Genomic DNA, 17,097 nt, shown 5'->3' with positions numbered 1-17,097 from the left:
GTTTACACTTAGCGAGAAGGTACATCTTTGGGCTGTTGCATCCGTTCGATTGTTTTAATCTTATATTGTTAAAGATAAACAACAAAACTAACCTGTGAAAGTTTCATAAAAACATATTTCAGCGTTTTTGAGATATGGTCGAAAATCCAGAAGAATAATCGTAATTATCGGAAAAAAACAACTGAGAAACATATTTTTAGTTACACTCAATTGGTACTTAAAATACAAGATTGGGTTTTACTTCCCATGAAAACTTCTGATGCATTGATTTCAAAAGTATTGTTGCTATCACAACGCATCCGAACTGAAACCACTTACACATTATTTTGAAGAAAACAAAAGTGCCGCTTCAACCTAACCAACCAAAAGGACCAATTTGTATAAGAAACGCAGACAATAGTTCATGGCCTGACGTTTCGATCCTAGCAGATTCTTTCTGGAAGTCTAAATGAACGCCATCCTCACTTCACTATTTACTAGTCAAGTTGCCCGATGATTTAAAAATGATATAAATGGTTTACAACCACTTGATAAAAGACAAGAAATTAACAAGAGTTCATCTCAATACTTATTTAATGTAGCCTCCAAGGAATGGTATTGTCAGTCATAAAAAAAACGTAAAATAATATAAATGGTCACAAGCACTTGAAAAAAGACAATAAATTAACAAGACAAAGTACTACATTTGTAGCGTCCAGGATTGAAATATCAGTCACAAGAAACGTATGACGAGGCAAGTGGAAACATAGCATAAGCTTTTGAGACTGCATGCGTTGCCTACTTATATGAACAAAAATCAATTACAGACTTAAGTAAATAAATAGCAACATCAACAAGAACCTCTTATCAATCATATATGCATATAGAATAAATTAAAGGTCACGCGTGACATACAAAGATTCAGCACAAACCTAAGACAACTTGAGTTTCTGTGAAGAAATTAAAGCAATTTCCTGTGTTCATAACAGCTATGGGAGAGAATAAATCATTTTCACATTTTCACACTTGTTGTCTTCGTTTAAAAACCACTCGCTCTTCAGTGGAGTACTCGAAAGGTTTTCTCAAAGCTAAAGATAAAATTGTGCTTTATGTTTGATTGTGCTTTGTCTGGAAGAATCTTGAGAGAGTCCGGGTGACCTTGCCTCTACCGTGTCTCGTCGAGGACACGTGCCGTGAAAGGAACTAATTGCCCGGGACTTAATAAGCTCCTTTCTCGGTCGGTTGATTGTATAAGCACTTCATTTTTTTCCTCTGTAAGATTAGAGACTGGTGGAAGTGACTTTCTACTCTGATGCTGCTCCTTGGTGTGGTGTTCTGATTCGAAATGTGTCCATCGTTTTTTTATGAAAAAGCCTGGGGTGGAATGGCATTTCCATCGGTTAGTTGAATGAGGAGGCCCCTTAAGATTATTGAAAACTGTTTGACGAAAATTTGAAAATTTGACGAAATAAACTTTCTGCTTGGTGTGAAATTGAGGTGCTTTGATCCCAAATCTTCACAGTTTTTTTTAATAGAAATTCTGGGGTCAGAAAGGCATTTTCGTGTTAGTTAGTTGAATGAGAAGGCCCTTTAAGTTTACCGAAAACTTGTCTGTTTTAAGATTAGACGAATGATAGTGTCTTTCCACTCAGGTGCAGCTCCTTGCGGTGAGATGTATTGATCAAATTGTGCCCATCGTTTTTTTTTTATGAGAAATCAGTGAGCATTTTCATGGGTATTGTTGAATGAGAAGGCCCTTTAAGTTAATTGAAAACTTGACTATTATCTATATGGATGATGCCGTCAGTCTTTATTCTTCTGAAAGTCTGCAATATAACCGAGACCTGGCCGAATAATGCGTAAACAACTGTTACGCACATGAAGTTCAGGCAAGCCAACAAGGAAAGATTAAAGGAACACGTTGCCTTGGATCGGTCGAGTTGGTCTTCGAAAAGCGTTTGTAACCGTTTGTTATAAAATGCATGTGATAGAAAGATGATTTAAAAGTAGAATACAATGATCCACACAAATTTGCCTCGAAATTCCGTGGTTTTCCGTACGAACTAACACGGTCGGCCATTTATGGGAGTCAAAAATTTGACTCCCATAAATGGCCGATCGTGTTAGTCGACGAGAACAAAGGCAAACCACGCAATTTCGAGTGATACTTGTGTGGATCATTATATTCTACTTTTAAAATATCTTTCTAATCATATGCATTTGATAACAAACGGTTAAATACGCTTTTCGAATACCAACTCGACCGATCCAAGGCAACGTGTTCCTTTAAACTTTTCTTATTGCACAGAAACATACGCAGTGCATAAAACTGCAAATAGCTGTGTAGATAAATGGGTATTCTTGCTATAAATGGTGTGTATAACATTTTGCTAGTACACTTACATCGACGTAGCTTTAAGCTATGATGAAATGCAACAATCGGAATTTCTGAAGGCAGAAAACGAAACTTTTGAAAAGAGTCTGTATTTGAACATAAATTCTGTTTTTACTTTACCATATGTTTTTTAAGGAAATGGGTTGTCCCCTTTTGGCCCTCCTAAGCATTGTATAGACAGTGCTTTCTAATTCCGAGGGTTGGTGGGGGTGGGGGGGGGGGCTACTCGAGTAGTGAACCACCGACCCCGACAGCTTAGAACAAGTGTATCAACCACAATACCACCGAGAATATCCGGTGAATCCGGTGACCACGAGTTCAGGATAGAACTGACAATAAAACGGATTTCGGGGACTTCATTTGCGTAACTTTATAAGCTGAGACGGTCTCCGAATAGACGCCTAACACTGCGGCTAGATTGCCTAGTCGTTATGCGCTGTTAAAGAATTAATTATGTACCCAACAATACCCTTAGCAACAGTCGTAGCCACAGCCGCTAGTTAGGATATGGCTTACCTAACCACGATAAAGTTATCAAGTTTTCTGTCATTTTTAAGACAACGCAACCAAATCAAGACTGGAAAACATGGTCTAGTGTCATCTCTGTGTTAACGAGAACAGTATTCCTGATCGCTGAATCGCGCAGGGAACACGACAGTGGTATTCTGATAACGATCCATTCATTTAAAGGGAAGGTACACGTTTGGTAATTACTCAAAACGAGCATTGGAGAGCTGTTGATAGTATAAAACATTGTGTGAGTCGACTCCCTCTGAAGTAACGTAGTTTTTGAGAAAGAGGTAATTTCTCACTCAAATAATAAAATACTTCTAGCTAGAAGTCTTTAAGTTTTATTCCTATCTGAAAGCACACGAATTCATCCAACAAGGGTGTTTTTTCTTTCATCATTTTCTCGCAACTTCGATGACCGATTGAGCCCAAATGTTCACAGTTTTGTTATGTTATGGTTATGATGGGATACACCAAGTGAGAACACTGGTATTTGACAATTACCAAACGTGTACCTTCCCTCCCTTTAGACACTATAGACACGTTTAGAAATTGTCAAAGACCAGTATTTTAATTTGTTGTATCCAAACATAGTTATTATGCACGAAAAAACAAATCTATGAAAGTTTAGGCTCAATATTGGTCATCGAAGTTGCAAGAAAATAATGGAAAAAAAATACCCCTGTGGCACAATATTGTATTATTTTGTCCTGAAAGGGGCTTACGGCTACAAGTTTTTCCAGATTTAAATATTTTAGTGAGAATTTACCCCTCTCTCAAACTCTACGTAACCTCAGAGGGAGTCGTTTCTCACAATATTTAATACCATCAACAGCTCTCCATTGCTCTCGAAACCAAAGAATAATTTGCCTATTAATATTTAGAGTAACTACCGAAAGTGTACAGTGTCTGATTGGTACTGATGACGTCACAACTGCATTGTTCTGTAACCGGATATACATGTACATGTACTGCAATTCAGACAGTTACGCAGAGACAAATAAAGGGACGCGTTGCCTTGGATCGGTTGAGATGGTCTTTTAAACCGTTTGAAACCGTTTGTCATGAAATGCATATGGTTAGATAGATAATTTAAAAGTGAATACAATGATCCACACAAACATGCCTCGGAATTGCACGGTTTTCCTTCCTTACGTCGCGATGAAACACGGTCGGCCATTTTGTACGTGAAAGGAAAACCGTGCAATTTATATTGATACTTGTGTGGATCATTATATTTAAACCATCTTTCTAACCATATATGCATCTCATAACAAACGGTTTCAAACGCGTTTCAAAGACCAACTCGACCGATCCAAGGCAACGTGTACCTTGTATGGTTTCCAATTCTTTTGCAAATTGGTAGACAACCGACGTTGACGTCATCCGTGCTAAGGTCGGTTGCTCTAGTGTAATCAGCAAAATGACAATTATTATGGTTGACAAGGGACTCATTATCACTCTTGAAAATGATTTCCACTTAATAACTATTTATTTATTAACTTCAATGAGTGGAACATTAATGTACACATTTAGTATAATTTTAGACTTTTTAAAAATTTCTAAACCGTTTATCACTTAAATTTCCGACCTTCACACTTCAAGGGAAAGTATACCTTTGGCTTTTGGATCCATTCGATTGTTTTAATCATATAAATGTAGACATATAAAATAAAACTACCCTGTAAAAGTTTCATTTTAAGTTAAAGCGGTTGTTCTTTTGAGACATTGCAAACAATCTGGAGCGGTTATGTCCAAGAAGGAAGTATAGTTGGAACACACTATCTGGTAAACGTATAATATGACAGTAACCGTTATCAGATTCAAATTCGGTGTGTCTTTAATTCGAAGTGAAATGATTCTCAAAATACTTTATACTTATAGAAAGCTGATGTACTTCTCCAATTAAAGTGGATACCTTGTCCTTAAAGACACTGGACACTATTGGTAATTGTCAAAGACCAGTCTTCTCACTTGGTGTATCTCAGCAAAATAACAAACCTGTGAAAATTTGAGCTCAATTGGTCGTCGAAGTTGCGAGATAATAACGAATGAAAAATTACCCTTCTCACACGAAGTTGTGTGCTTTCAGATGCTAAATTTCGAGACCTCAAAAAAGTAATTCTGAGGTCTCGAAATCGACTTCATCGAAAATTACTTCTTTTTCGAAAACTACGCCACTTCAGAGGGAGCCGTTTCCCACAATGTGTTATACTATCACCAGCTCCCCATTACTCGTTACCAAGTAATGTCTTATGCTAATAATTATTTTGAGTAATTACCAATAGTGTCCACTGCCTTATCTTATGCGTGGCTGCAGAGAATCCTAATGATAATGAAACGGATACATTCGAACCAATAATACAAGTGTCTTTATAAATAATATTGTAATTAACTTTAAAGGCAGTGGACACTACAGTGTATATTGGTAATTACTCAAAATATTTACTAGCATAAAACCTTTCTTGGTGACGAGTAATTGGGAGAGGTTGATGGTATAAAACCTTGTGAGAAACGGCTCCCTCTGAAGTGCCATAGTTTTAGAGAAAGAAGTAATTTTCCACGAATTTGATTTGCGACCTCAGATTTGGAACTTGAGGTCTCGAAATCAACCATCTAAACGCACACAACTTCGTGTGAGAAGGGTAATTTTTCATTTATTATTATCTCGCAACTTCGATGACCGATTGAGTTCAATGTTTCACAGGTTTGTTATTTTATGCATATGTTGAGATACATCAACTGTGAAGGCTATAGTCTTTGACAATAACCATTAGTGTCCACTGTCTTTAAGGGTTTCTTAGGATTAACCAACGGGACGGAGAGAAAATGCAAGAAAAGAGTGGAGTTCACACACATATTTAAGGCTAGTCTTATCTTGAGTTAGGACGAGTTACTCGTCCTAACTTTTAGGACTACCCTTGAGCTTTTAATACCTCCCAAAGGACTAACTAAGTTAGGACTACTCATTGTAGTTCAGACTAGTTAGGACTGTTCCTAAGTTCTTTGTGAAAACGTCCCCGGGTACCCCACTTAAAAAGAGAAAAGTATACCAACATCTTTAAATGGTACTGTTCAACTGTCATTAATCTGGAATTTAAACTTTTTCTTTTTCGGGTATTAAAATTTGGGGAATTTGAATACATATACAACAACGACGCTGGGAACATTATTGTGTGAGGAGTTGAACCTGCCGAGTTGCCTTTGTAAGTAGACTGCGTAAGATCGGTTCAAGTGGTTACAGTGCTGGTGCCGGCTTCAAACATTCAAGTGAACTGCATTTTTGAACTATAAAAAGTCACATAATTTGCAGCATACTCATTTTGGTGAAACCGATGTGTGCTAACAGAATAAAAGACATACTACTAGGGAGGGATACGAACACACGACCTTCGCAATGCTAGAGCTGCTTAACAACTAGACCACCGAGAATGTCCGGTAGCTAGAGGTAGTTCGAATCCTTAATCTCGGTGGTGTAGTTGGTAAGACACGGCGGTAGTTGCAAAGGTCATGGGCTCGAATCCCACCTGAGTAATATGCATGTGATTTTGTTTCACCAGAGCTCGGGTAAGTAAGAGTAAACAATGCTACACACATCTATGTAAGGGTAGAAACCGAAATTAATACTCTTTATCCCCGATGCAAGTTTAACATATTAAATTCTTTGCAGGCCTGTTACTTCGTTTTTGAAAGGGCAAGGGCAACAAGGCATTTTCTCCAATGTAAAGGGCACCCTATGAGGACATTGTACATTTTTCATGTAGTACTTTAAGGGCAGCAAGGCAAAATTAATATTATTTATCCCCGATGCAAATTTAACATGGGCAAATATTACATTCTTTGCAGACCTGTCTGCTTCGTTTCTAAAGGGCAAGGGCGCTAAAGGGCACCCTGTGGGGATATTAAACATTTATACTGTAGTAATTCAAGGGCACCAAGGCAAGGAGGCAATCGCCTCTGTTGCCGCCGTGAAGTAACAGACCTGCTTTGCAATAGTTTGATTTACTGAGGGGCTGACGCCACCATGTGCTGTTGTGCAGACATGCCCGACGTGCCGTCCTGCCCACCGAACCATGGGTAGTGATGTTGCTGGTAGTGCTGCTGCTGATGATGAAATGGGTAATTAGTTTCTACTGTCCCTGAAGATGATCGTACTGCGGGAGGGGGAAACATCTCCCCTACATAGTCCCATTGGGGTACCGGGCTGGAGTGCGTCGAGCTCCCATCAGTCTGCATCTGGTGGTGGAGGTGGTGTGACGGGGCATGCTGTTGGCTGCTGTAACCACCGAGCCCGGTACTTGTACCGGACATGGCGGGGGCACCTTGCGGGTGGGGCACTGAGGCTTGCGGGGGAGCTGGGCTGAGGGACCCCTGTTGACTTGCCGGTGTTTGACTCTGTGGTGGATCTTGTTCGCTGTCTTGACTTCCTGTGCTGCTAGTAGGCGTAGATCCATGCTGCTTCAGTATCTTCTTGTATTTGGAGCGTCTGTTTTGGAACCAAATCTTTACCTGCAATTTGAATATATGACAAATAATTTTGTTTGTTATTAGTCATCGCATTTTTAGAGGAAGCGTGACTATGCATAATATTTCCTCAACAGGCAGAGCAGGGCCTATGTTTAAGCAGACAACGTTGCTTAAAAAAAATCATGCTAAGCATACGCGTGCAGGATTCTAGTAAATATTTATCCGGTAACCTTATTCCAGCAAGTATAACTGTTTTGTGCTTTATAGTATAATTATAGTTTCTTCCGTGTGGTTTGAGCAGCTCGATGAAACTGCCCACTGATCCTTTAGTCCATCGTTTAAAATAATTGGTGAAAGATTCTGTTGCCAGAAAGACCCGTTGGCCTAAATTCAAGTCCCAAAATAGTTCTTGTGTTGATGGTCCACATCTATTAATTACATTTTGGGAGGTTTAGCTGCATGTTACGCGAGCAAACACGTGATCGCAAACGTGAGAAAATTTAGTTGTTTCTAGGTGACGTCACCACTTTGGCCTTATCTCTTGGCCGTATGACGTCTGCACGTACGGACCCGACGTAAAAAAAAATTAAAAACGTGAGATTTTAACAACACAAGTTTCTGACGTTCACGTATTTGCACGCGTAACGTGCAGCTAAACCTCCCTAATAATGAGGTGGACCACTGTAAACAAAAACACCATACAAAATCAAAAAAATGCTATCGGACTTGTGCAAAAACATGCCATTTCTTGCTGGCTAAAATGAACGGCGAACCCCTACCACGTAAACGTTTCGGTATGGAAGAGTTGAGGTGGGTTATTGGTTTAGCTGGGCCTTGAGAATTTGTTTTAATGTTAGCATATTAGTGATCGGTGCGTGTACAAAATGAGCGTGTTTACCACATTTTGAAACCAACGGTTGAGTTGGTAACACATATCCTGCGATTTACGTATGTGTTTGGTTTTTCAGAAGAATGTTGTCAGGAAAGGGATGTAGGTGTGTTCTTAAAAAAAAAAACCGGAATACCCTATTAGACGAGAAGAATAACCTGGTATTATTGCCCGGTCTTGTTTGTTACACAACAACCCACTGGCACTAGGTGAGTGTTGATGCACCAACTTTAAAACCTTCTTTGTCCCGAAGACCAAAGACACTTTGTCCATCTTGCAGTCAACGAGTCTGCGCTATTTGCTTGTTTGTTTTCTCCCGTGATTTCCAATGAAAGTGCATGTACATGTACAGCTTAAAGGACTTCACATGTACACGTTACTTTTTGACATAATACGAACCCAATACGTAGAAGGACCCACTGAAACTTAATAAGTAAAAGACAGAGAAAAAAAGTAACACCGATTTTGATCATCGAATCCCTGAAAACACGTGGATTATGATTACTTAACCTCAGACGTCACAAACTCACGCGCTTCGTTTAGTTCGAAAAACGCGTGTTTTGTCTTCGCAGTCAATGTGAAGATGATTTCTTACGGTGATAATTCATTAACGACACCCCGCATTGCTGTCAAATGAGGCATATACTTTCAAATTCATGTTTTGTTTGGTAATTGAGTGTTTTTATAGCATATCTGAGTTTGTGTGAGTAATAGGCCTACATTAAAAAACAATTCAAATGAGAAGAATTAGAAAGCAAAAACAGAATGGTGGAGGATGTATTCTTAGCCCCTTAACTTTCAGCCAAAAAAGTTTCCTTATCAAAAATGTGGGGACAGAAAGCCAACAATTCGACTGTTTAATTTTCAAATGAGACATATTTTCTTACTTTTTTTTTTTCATTTGAGTAACTGTGGCTGCTGTATGTGCCGCCGTAGCACCTTGTGAACCCTTATAATGTGCTAAAAAAATGTGTCTCAGAATTCATCACTGCAATAACCTATCTTTCTGAAAGTTTGTATAAACTCAGCGCCTTGAGTACCTTGTTTGGTAGATACGTGCGCTATATAAGACTTTGATAATAACTTTGTCATAACTCACCTGAGTTTGAGTGAGTCCGAGCGAAGCTGCCAGGTCGGCTCTCTCAGGCAGTGCCAGATACTGAGTCTTGGTGAATCTGTGGTTGAGTTTCTGCAACTGGAGGCTGGAGTAGATTGTTCTTGGCTTCCGTAGTTTCTTTCCCTTGCTGTTGATTTTGGTTAGAATCTCGTCATCGTCGTCGGCACTACCTTTATGTTGAAGCGAGTAATCTGGAGAAGAACAGATTTTTTATATTTTCAATAAAATGCATTCACTGTAAAAAAAAACACGAAAAAAACAAAAACTAGGGCGTTAAATTGACTCCATTCGGGTGAAAGTTATTTTTTTTTTTCAATAAAATGCATTTACTGTAAAAAAATATATATACATGTATAAAGATGGGTGTTAAATTGATACCACGGGTGTTATTGGACCGACACTTCGTACCCTGGACACTTCGTACCTTCGGGACACTTCTTTCCTTAACCAAATTGGTCACTTCGTACCGTGGGCAGGATACGAAGTAACTATCAGCTGAGACACTTTGTACCCGAAGTGTCCAAAGTCACTTCGTTCCTTGCAAAGGTACGAACTGTCCATGGTACGAAGTGGCAAAGGTACGAACCGTGTTACCACCAAGATACAAACAAAATAACCAAACTTTACACAATAGTTGTCAAATAAAACTAACTTCAAACAAAACAATTGTGTACATTGGTTTTATTTTAACACCCTATGGATGTTAATTTTGATTCGCTGTTCGATATCCATGTTATAACACACATGGTGTCAATTTTAACACCCCAGTTTTTGTAGTGTTGAAAAAAAAAAAAAAAAAATTATGCATGTCAGAATAGCCTCGTGTTGTGAATCAATTAACAAATGCCGAGATCGACATGCAGGAAAAATGAGTGGAACAAAAGAATTTAACTGATTGTAAAGTTATGTGTGTGCTTGTTGAACAAAACCTCCAGCTAAACTGTCGAGAAAATACAACTTGTGAATGACTCAGAAACCCTTAACAGTAAATTCGTGGCTTAATTGCCTGATTGGAATTCCCTGTTACGATATTCTGGGCCTGGGGTCAAGCTAGCTAATTCACTAACCACAAAATGAATGTATGCACTTTCTCTTATTAGAGAAACCTTAGCTACTGAGCAGTGAAAGTTTCTTGTTGATAAGTGAAGTGATAACAATGACTGCCGAAGATTATTCATTTTTGTGGGTTCTATTATATGACATTTAAATACTTGTTACAGGATTGGTGGCATCGAATACGCGTCTTAAATTTATGCAAATTTAAGAAGTTTTATTTGAGAGTTTTAATTGTCAAAATGCGGAAAAAGTGTTGTTTCCTGTCACCATTTCGTGATTCTCACGAGTATCACATTTACTGAAATGAGATAATATTATTCATTGTGGCAGACATAAAGGAAAAAGCGGTGGCAGGATACGGAAACTTTCCCAAAATGTAAAGCGGTTATAAACTATTGGAAGGGTCACATGTTTAGCTTAAATCTATCAAATAATCTTTTCTACTGGACTTGATGATTGGGTGACTTACCATCTCGTTTTGGAGTAGGATAATGATGATTGTATGCCGGATGGTGATTTGGGTGGTTCCCCATGGGACTCAACGGAAAGGAGTAGCCGAGATGTCTGACTTGGTGCTGCATTGAGGTTGCTGAGTTGTTATAAGGTGACTCAGGCACCGTGGGCTGGCCCATGGACCGTGGGGCTGTCGGAGCATACTGCGGTATGCCCGAGTGCGGCGGTGGGGGTGGTGGTACGGCAGAGTACGGAGACGGCATCGTTGGCGTGGTGCAGGAGAAGGGGGCTGCCGCCGATACTGCCGGAACACCGGTCGTGTAATGGTGATGGAACTGGTGAAATTGCTGGAACTCCGTGAAAGCTGACTTGGAGGCAGAGGAGTCGAAACAGTCGATCATGGAATTCATATTTGCCAAAATGATTCCTTCCTCTCGGCTAGCGGCTTGTAGATTTGGAATACTTCAGTTTATCACCAAGATTGTTAATCAAATCACTTATACCACGATCACGATAATTGATGTGTGCAAACACAACGAACTGTTTAATGAAGAAGCTAAACGTAATTTGCTAAACTAAAATGATCAGTTTGTTCGTCAAGATTAAGTTGTTGTCAAACTCACTCAACTTATTGATCGCATCATTAAATAATCTTACCCTCCATGATACTCAAAGCGAAATGATAGCTTGATGCAGGATGCACGAAGAAAGAGCAAGAGTTTCTATAGAACCGACGGAGCGTAAAGACTCTCCAACAATGCTTACTGTTCAGAAATCCGTCAAGCATTAATTAATTACAAAGCTATTGGTTAAGAGAAAAGTCAGTCCCGTCACGCTCTCAAAACACCATATGTTAAGCTAAAAAATATCCGCAAACACCGAGGCGACTCAAAAAGAAAACAGTGCGGGGAGAAAACAATACTTTGCCCCTGCGAAGTGATCTTGAAGATGATGAAGACGCACCGGTTTATGATGGTTTTTGAATGGCCGAGCTGGAGTGAGAGACACGTACCGTACATCGGTGCTAATTACCGCTCAATTAATACGTCATTGTTGGGGGTAAGCCCCGGGGTTCACAGAAGAAGTAGAAGACAAAAACCTTCTTGAATGCGATTGGAAGCGGTCTGTCTCTACCTTCCCTCCCCGTCGATCGTGTCCTCTCAATCCACCTCGCCGATATAGATAGCTTATCACCCCCTTGTTCACTGTGAGACACCCGCTACCGGCGAGGCAATCTCTGTCTCTCCAATACTCCAGAACAAGACAAAAACATACCAAGTACAAAGGTATCGGTAAACGAATCTGACTTCCCCCTTTCAGTGTGTGAATACACCCCTCTCTCTGTGGCCGTTCATGGACCGTATAGCCCCCCATCATGTTGGGCCATTCTTCTTGTCAGGAGACCCCTTTTTAACACTCAGGGGCATGGCCTTCCTAAACCGCCCAAACCGCATTGGAGTTTTAATAGATACCAAACCACGACAAAAGATGGGTGCTTGGGTGCAAAGAAAAGGGTGAGACAACCCATTGGAAGACTCGTCGGCTGACTGGCGCCGACTCCTAAAATGCATTTACCCACCGTCTTTTCAGTTTGTTTTTTATTGCATTCTCGTGTCCTTAGTTGTGTGGGTTTTTCTCCTCCTCTCTCTTCTTCCCCACTGCCCGAACGGAACATTAAGTCTGCATTGTTTTCGTGGCTGGTGGGGTAAAGAGCTAAAACACATTATTATAAAAGCTCGAGAGAGAGAGACTTGTTATGTTTCTTTCGGTCTCCTCTCCTGTTTGGTGATTCCAAAACATCCACGGTGGTCATTTGTGGTGACAACCTGGGCCGTCATTTTGACATTAGGATCAGCTGATGAGTTTAATTAGGTGTATAGCTGGAGTGAGCCCGTTGGCAACCGGGTCTTTGAGATGGAGTGACGTAATGAGTCACTCAGATCTTGAGCTGATGGGTTACTTGATCAACACTGAATACTCAGTGCATGGTGACACCGTAGAGCAAGTTGCTCTAAGGCCTTTTCGAAACAACGACTTCGGCTTTAGATTCGGCTTCAGGCTCCGTCCTCTCGCCTGAAGCCATGAGTGTGTATACGCACAGCACGCACAACTGTCAAAACAACCGATGGGCCAAGCCAGCCTGAAGCCGAATCCAAAGCCGAAGTCGGCGTTTCGTAAAGGGGCATATGATGCCACCATCCATATTCACTCACTGTACACCAACACATGAACCTTTTTATAGCTCCATGTAGAAACCAACCAACAGCAGAACTCAAACGTTGGTTACCACATTAATTTCTTCCTTTTTAAAGCCATTGGACACTTTCGGAACAGAAAAAAAAAAGTTCACAGATTTACAAATAACTTACAGGGTTTACAGAAGGTAATGGTGAAAGACTTCTCTAATGAAATATTATTCCATGAAATGCTTTACTTTTCGAGAAAACATTAAAACATTTATCAATTCTCGATAACGAGAATTACGGATTTATTTTGAACACATGTCATAACACAGCGAAACGTGCGGAAACAAGGTTGGGTGTTCCCGTTATTTTCTCCCGACTCCGATGACCGATTGACCCAAAATTTTCACAGGTTTGTTATTTTATATAAAAGTTGTGATACACGAAGTGTGGGCCTTTAGATAGACTTGTGGACAAGTCGTTAAATCGGCCCCACGCGCTGAGATAGTGGTCTCGCGAGATCACTGCTCTCGCGCGAACTGATGGCTTCCCGATTTCGACTCCTCATTAGAAATCGGGGAGCCATCAGTTCGCACAGAGCAGCGTAAGGCCGTTTTCGAAACCAAGGCTCGGGAAGTCTGAAAACCCGCAAGGAAAGCAAACGCTTCCTAATGTCGAGGAACCTCATATAAGCCCAAGCCCAAACCGTAGTTTCGACAATGGTCGTAGTTTTTTTATAGAGCACCTTATGTTACGATCTTCGAACTACCTGTTATACAAGGACAGTGGGTTCAGGTGGTAGTGTTATCACATGGGCCCAATTTCATAGAGCTGCTCAGCACAAAAATTTGCTTAGCATAAAATTTCTTTCTTGATAAAAACAGGATTACCAAACAAATTTCCATTTGTTGCATATTGCTTGTTTCTGGTATTCAGCTGTTGTTTGCTTATCCTGAAAATCACGTGGAAATTTGGTTGGTAATCTGGTTTTTATCAAGGAAGAAATTTTATGCTAAGCAAACTTGTGTGCTAAGCAGCTCTATGAAATTGGGCCCAGGACATTCGCATGGAATGTAGGAGTCTATAGCTCTTTAATTGGTCAAGAAAAGTGGCGTGAATCCTTGTTGAAAAGCGCGGAGTGGTTTTAAAAATAACTGTTAAATTACCAATTAATTATGTACGTAATTACCCCTGCATTTCATTACATTACAAAGACACAAACTGCGCAAAGTGACGAGGCTATCACCTCGTTCTCATTTTTATTTCGACACACTTTAAGAAGTGGAGAATGATGAATATCGCCGGGGTTTGTGCTCGTGAGTTCAGGAGCGTAATATTAAAAAAAAATTCAGAAATTGTTATTTCGTTGCTGAAATTCATTTTAAAAAGACCTCAAAATTTAATTCTTAGGTCTCGAAATCAAATTCAAATATTTTAGTGAGAAATGACTTTTTCCTTAAAAATTTAATTCTTAGGTCTCGAAAACAAATTCAAATATTTTAGTGAGAAATGACTTTTTCCTTAAAAATTTAATTCTTAGGTCTCGAAATCAAATTCAAATATTTTAGTGAGAAATGACTTTTTCCTTAAAAATTTAATTCTTAGGTCTCGAAATCAAATTCAAATATTTTAGTGAGAAATGACTTTTTCCTCAAAACTACGTTACTTCAGAGCATGGAGGAATATCAATAGCTCTCCATTGGTCGTTAACAAGTAACTTTTTAAGCCAACAATTATTTGGAGTGTCCAGTGCCTTTTATGTATTCAACCAATTAGGAAATCGAGTTTAAATGAGATTAAACAGATGTTAATTGTGTACCAACCATTAATGTGTAATACCCTCTTTGAGTGGTTTTCATTTCGCGAAATAACCATGCAACGCCATCACTCAGTTACGTCATGTGGGAGCTTCGTTTTGTAGATGAGCCGCTGCAACATGGAGGTACAACAAAGCAAAATCCCACAGATTACGTCAAAAGATTGCCACTTCCAGAGTGACGCACGCCGTCAACGGCAGAGGTCATTGACTGTAGCTATTTTTGTTCTCAAAATCGTCAGATTAAAGACTCTGTACTCTATTGGTAATTGTTAATAGATATAAATGCGAGATAATAATGGAAGAAAACACACCCTTGTTACACATAGTTGTGTGCTTTCAGATGCTTGACTTCGGGACCTCAAAAAATAATTCTGAGGTCTCGAAATCAAATTAAAATATTTAAGTGGAAAACTGCGTCACGCGGGGTGTTTAAACCTTTGATATTGACCAGTAAAAAGTGTTCAAACATGGGCATGACACACACGAGCTTGCATTTGTGCTTATAAAACAGTTTCTATCATTCCTATTGGTCGAGAGCAACGGCCGGGACAGTTGTGCCACATCACGCGACTTCGTCTCGGTAAAATTATCAAGAACCAGGTCTCGGCGGGTTTAAACCACTAGTTGAAAACCTCTTCACCACACATTGATTCCCTTTTTTATTTCACGCAGATAAACATGTACACACTGAATAAAACAACATTGCATGATGTTCGAACTTTGTGTTCACGCTGCATACAGATGACCGAAAGTGCAAGCTGATAAACTACATCACCTCGGATCAATCGAAACACAGATATGGAAAGCTTACGTGAACCATTGGGCTTTGCGGATAAAGACAGGGCACCAGTCTGCTAGGGTTTGTTTGACCTCTTCCTTGAAAGCCAATCAACGGGCAGCAATATTGTTTTTAATTTATTATTTCATTATTGGTGTAGATGGCACACCGTGATATGGCTTACTCCTTGATTTGATAGATAATGACCGTGTGTGTGGGTTTGTATCCACATTTAAACCGGGGACCAATAACAAAAGGGGCAATGGGTCCACAATTGCTATCACAAAGGAAATCATTGTGGTCCCGGTTGCTATCACTAACAGTTGAACAAAGGAGGGTCCCGAAGGCAGGCGTTTAAACACTTTTTGAAATATTTGTTTTACTTGACAACTTTTTAAAACACTTAAAAGGCAGTGGACACTATTGGTAATTATTATCATAAAACTTTACTTGGTAACGAGTAAATGGGGAGCTGTTGATAGTATAAAACATTGTGAGAAACTGTTTCCTCTGAAGTAATGTAGTTTTCGAGAAAGAAGTAATTTTCCACGAATTTGATTTCTAGACCTTAGAATTTGAGGTCTCGAAATCAAGCATATGAAAGCACACAACTTCGTGTGACGAGGGTGTTTTCTTTCATTATTAACTCGAAACTTCGACGACCGATTGAGCTCAAATTTTCACAGGTTTGTTATTTTATGCATATGTTGAGACACACCAATTGTGAAGACTAGACTTTGACAATTACCAATAGTGTCCAATGTTTTTAATACAAACCAATAAGAAACTTTCCTTCTGAACAACTGCCCTATGTGTCAAGCCACCCACTACTACAGATTGCAGGTGAGCTGATTTTGAATTAGCAACTGACATAATAGTTGCCTTTAGTTTATCTAATGAGTCAGTGGAAACAAACATATGTATAGAGTACACCACCAAAACTTGTCATTTTCGTAATGTCTATTTATTGCGTGAAAATGGAACTAATTAAAATAACAACTTTGAACACAATTTCATCATACTTGTGAACATCAAAATACAAATTACTATGTACAAAAACATTAACATCTTATAACATGGTGATTGATGATACATATGATGGGCATTTATAAAAACAGCAATTACATGTAAGGCACTTGATTATAATGATGATTTACTACCACCTCCCCCCCCCCGTCCCATAAAAAAAAATTAGAGTAATCATGTGTAAATCAACAGTCCGAATATTGTGTAGAAACCAGACAAAGATAATTATTCAAGTATAATTGATAATTGTTCAGCTGAAGTAAAATGTTGCTTGATTGAAAAATGGTGGATGTCATGTGATGTGTAATTGGGATATGAATTGATAAAATATTCATATAGACCATTATAACCCTTGTTTACAAAAATAGTGACCTTGTACATACAAAGACTTTTCCTGCATTTTGTTCAAGCTTGAGTTTTGTCAG

At 39.3% G+C, this 17,097-nt stretch overlaps 1 protein-coding gene across 1 annotated transcript; it reads right to left on the bottom strand.

Moving 5' to 3' along the window:
• Positions 1–6,886: 6,886 nt before the first annotated feature.
• LOC117288453 (homeobox protein Dlx6a-like) lies at positions 6,887–11,276 on the bottom strand. The gene is made up of 3 exons (XM_033769321.1): positions 10,883–11,276; positions 9,340–9,548; positions 6,887–7,393 (listed from the first exon to the last, which is right to left on the bottom strand). The coding sequence occupies exons 1-3, from the start codon at positions 11,274–11,276 to the stop codon at positions 6,887–6,889; spliced, it is 1,110 nt and encodes a 369-aa protein (XP_033625212.1).
• Positions 11,277–17,097: the final 5,821 nt, after the last annotated feature.

This window comes from Asterias rubens, chromosome 3 (assembly GCF_902459465.1).
Source record: "Asterias rubens chromosome 3, eAstRub1.3, whole genome shotgun sequence".
NCBI lineage: Eukaryota > Metazoa > Echinodermata > Asteroidea > Forcipulatida > Asteriidae > Asterias > Asterias rubens.
The sequence above is the reverse complement of the archived record's forward strand: the minus strand, read 5'-3'. Positions and strand labels throughout refer to the sequence as shown.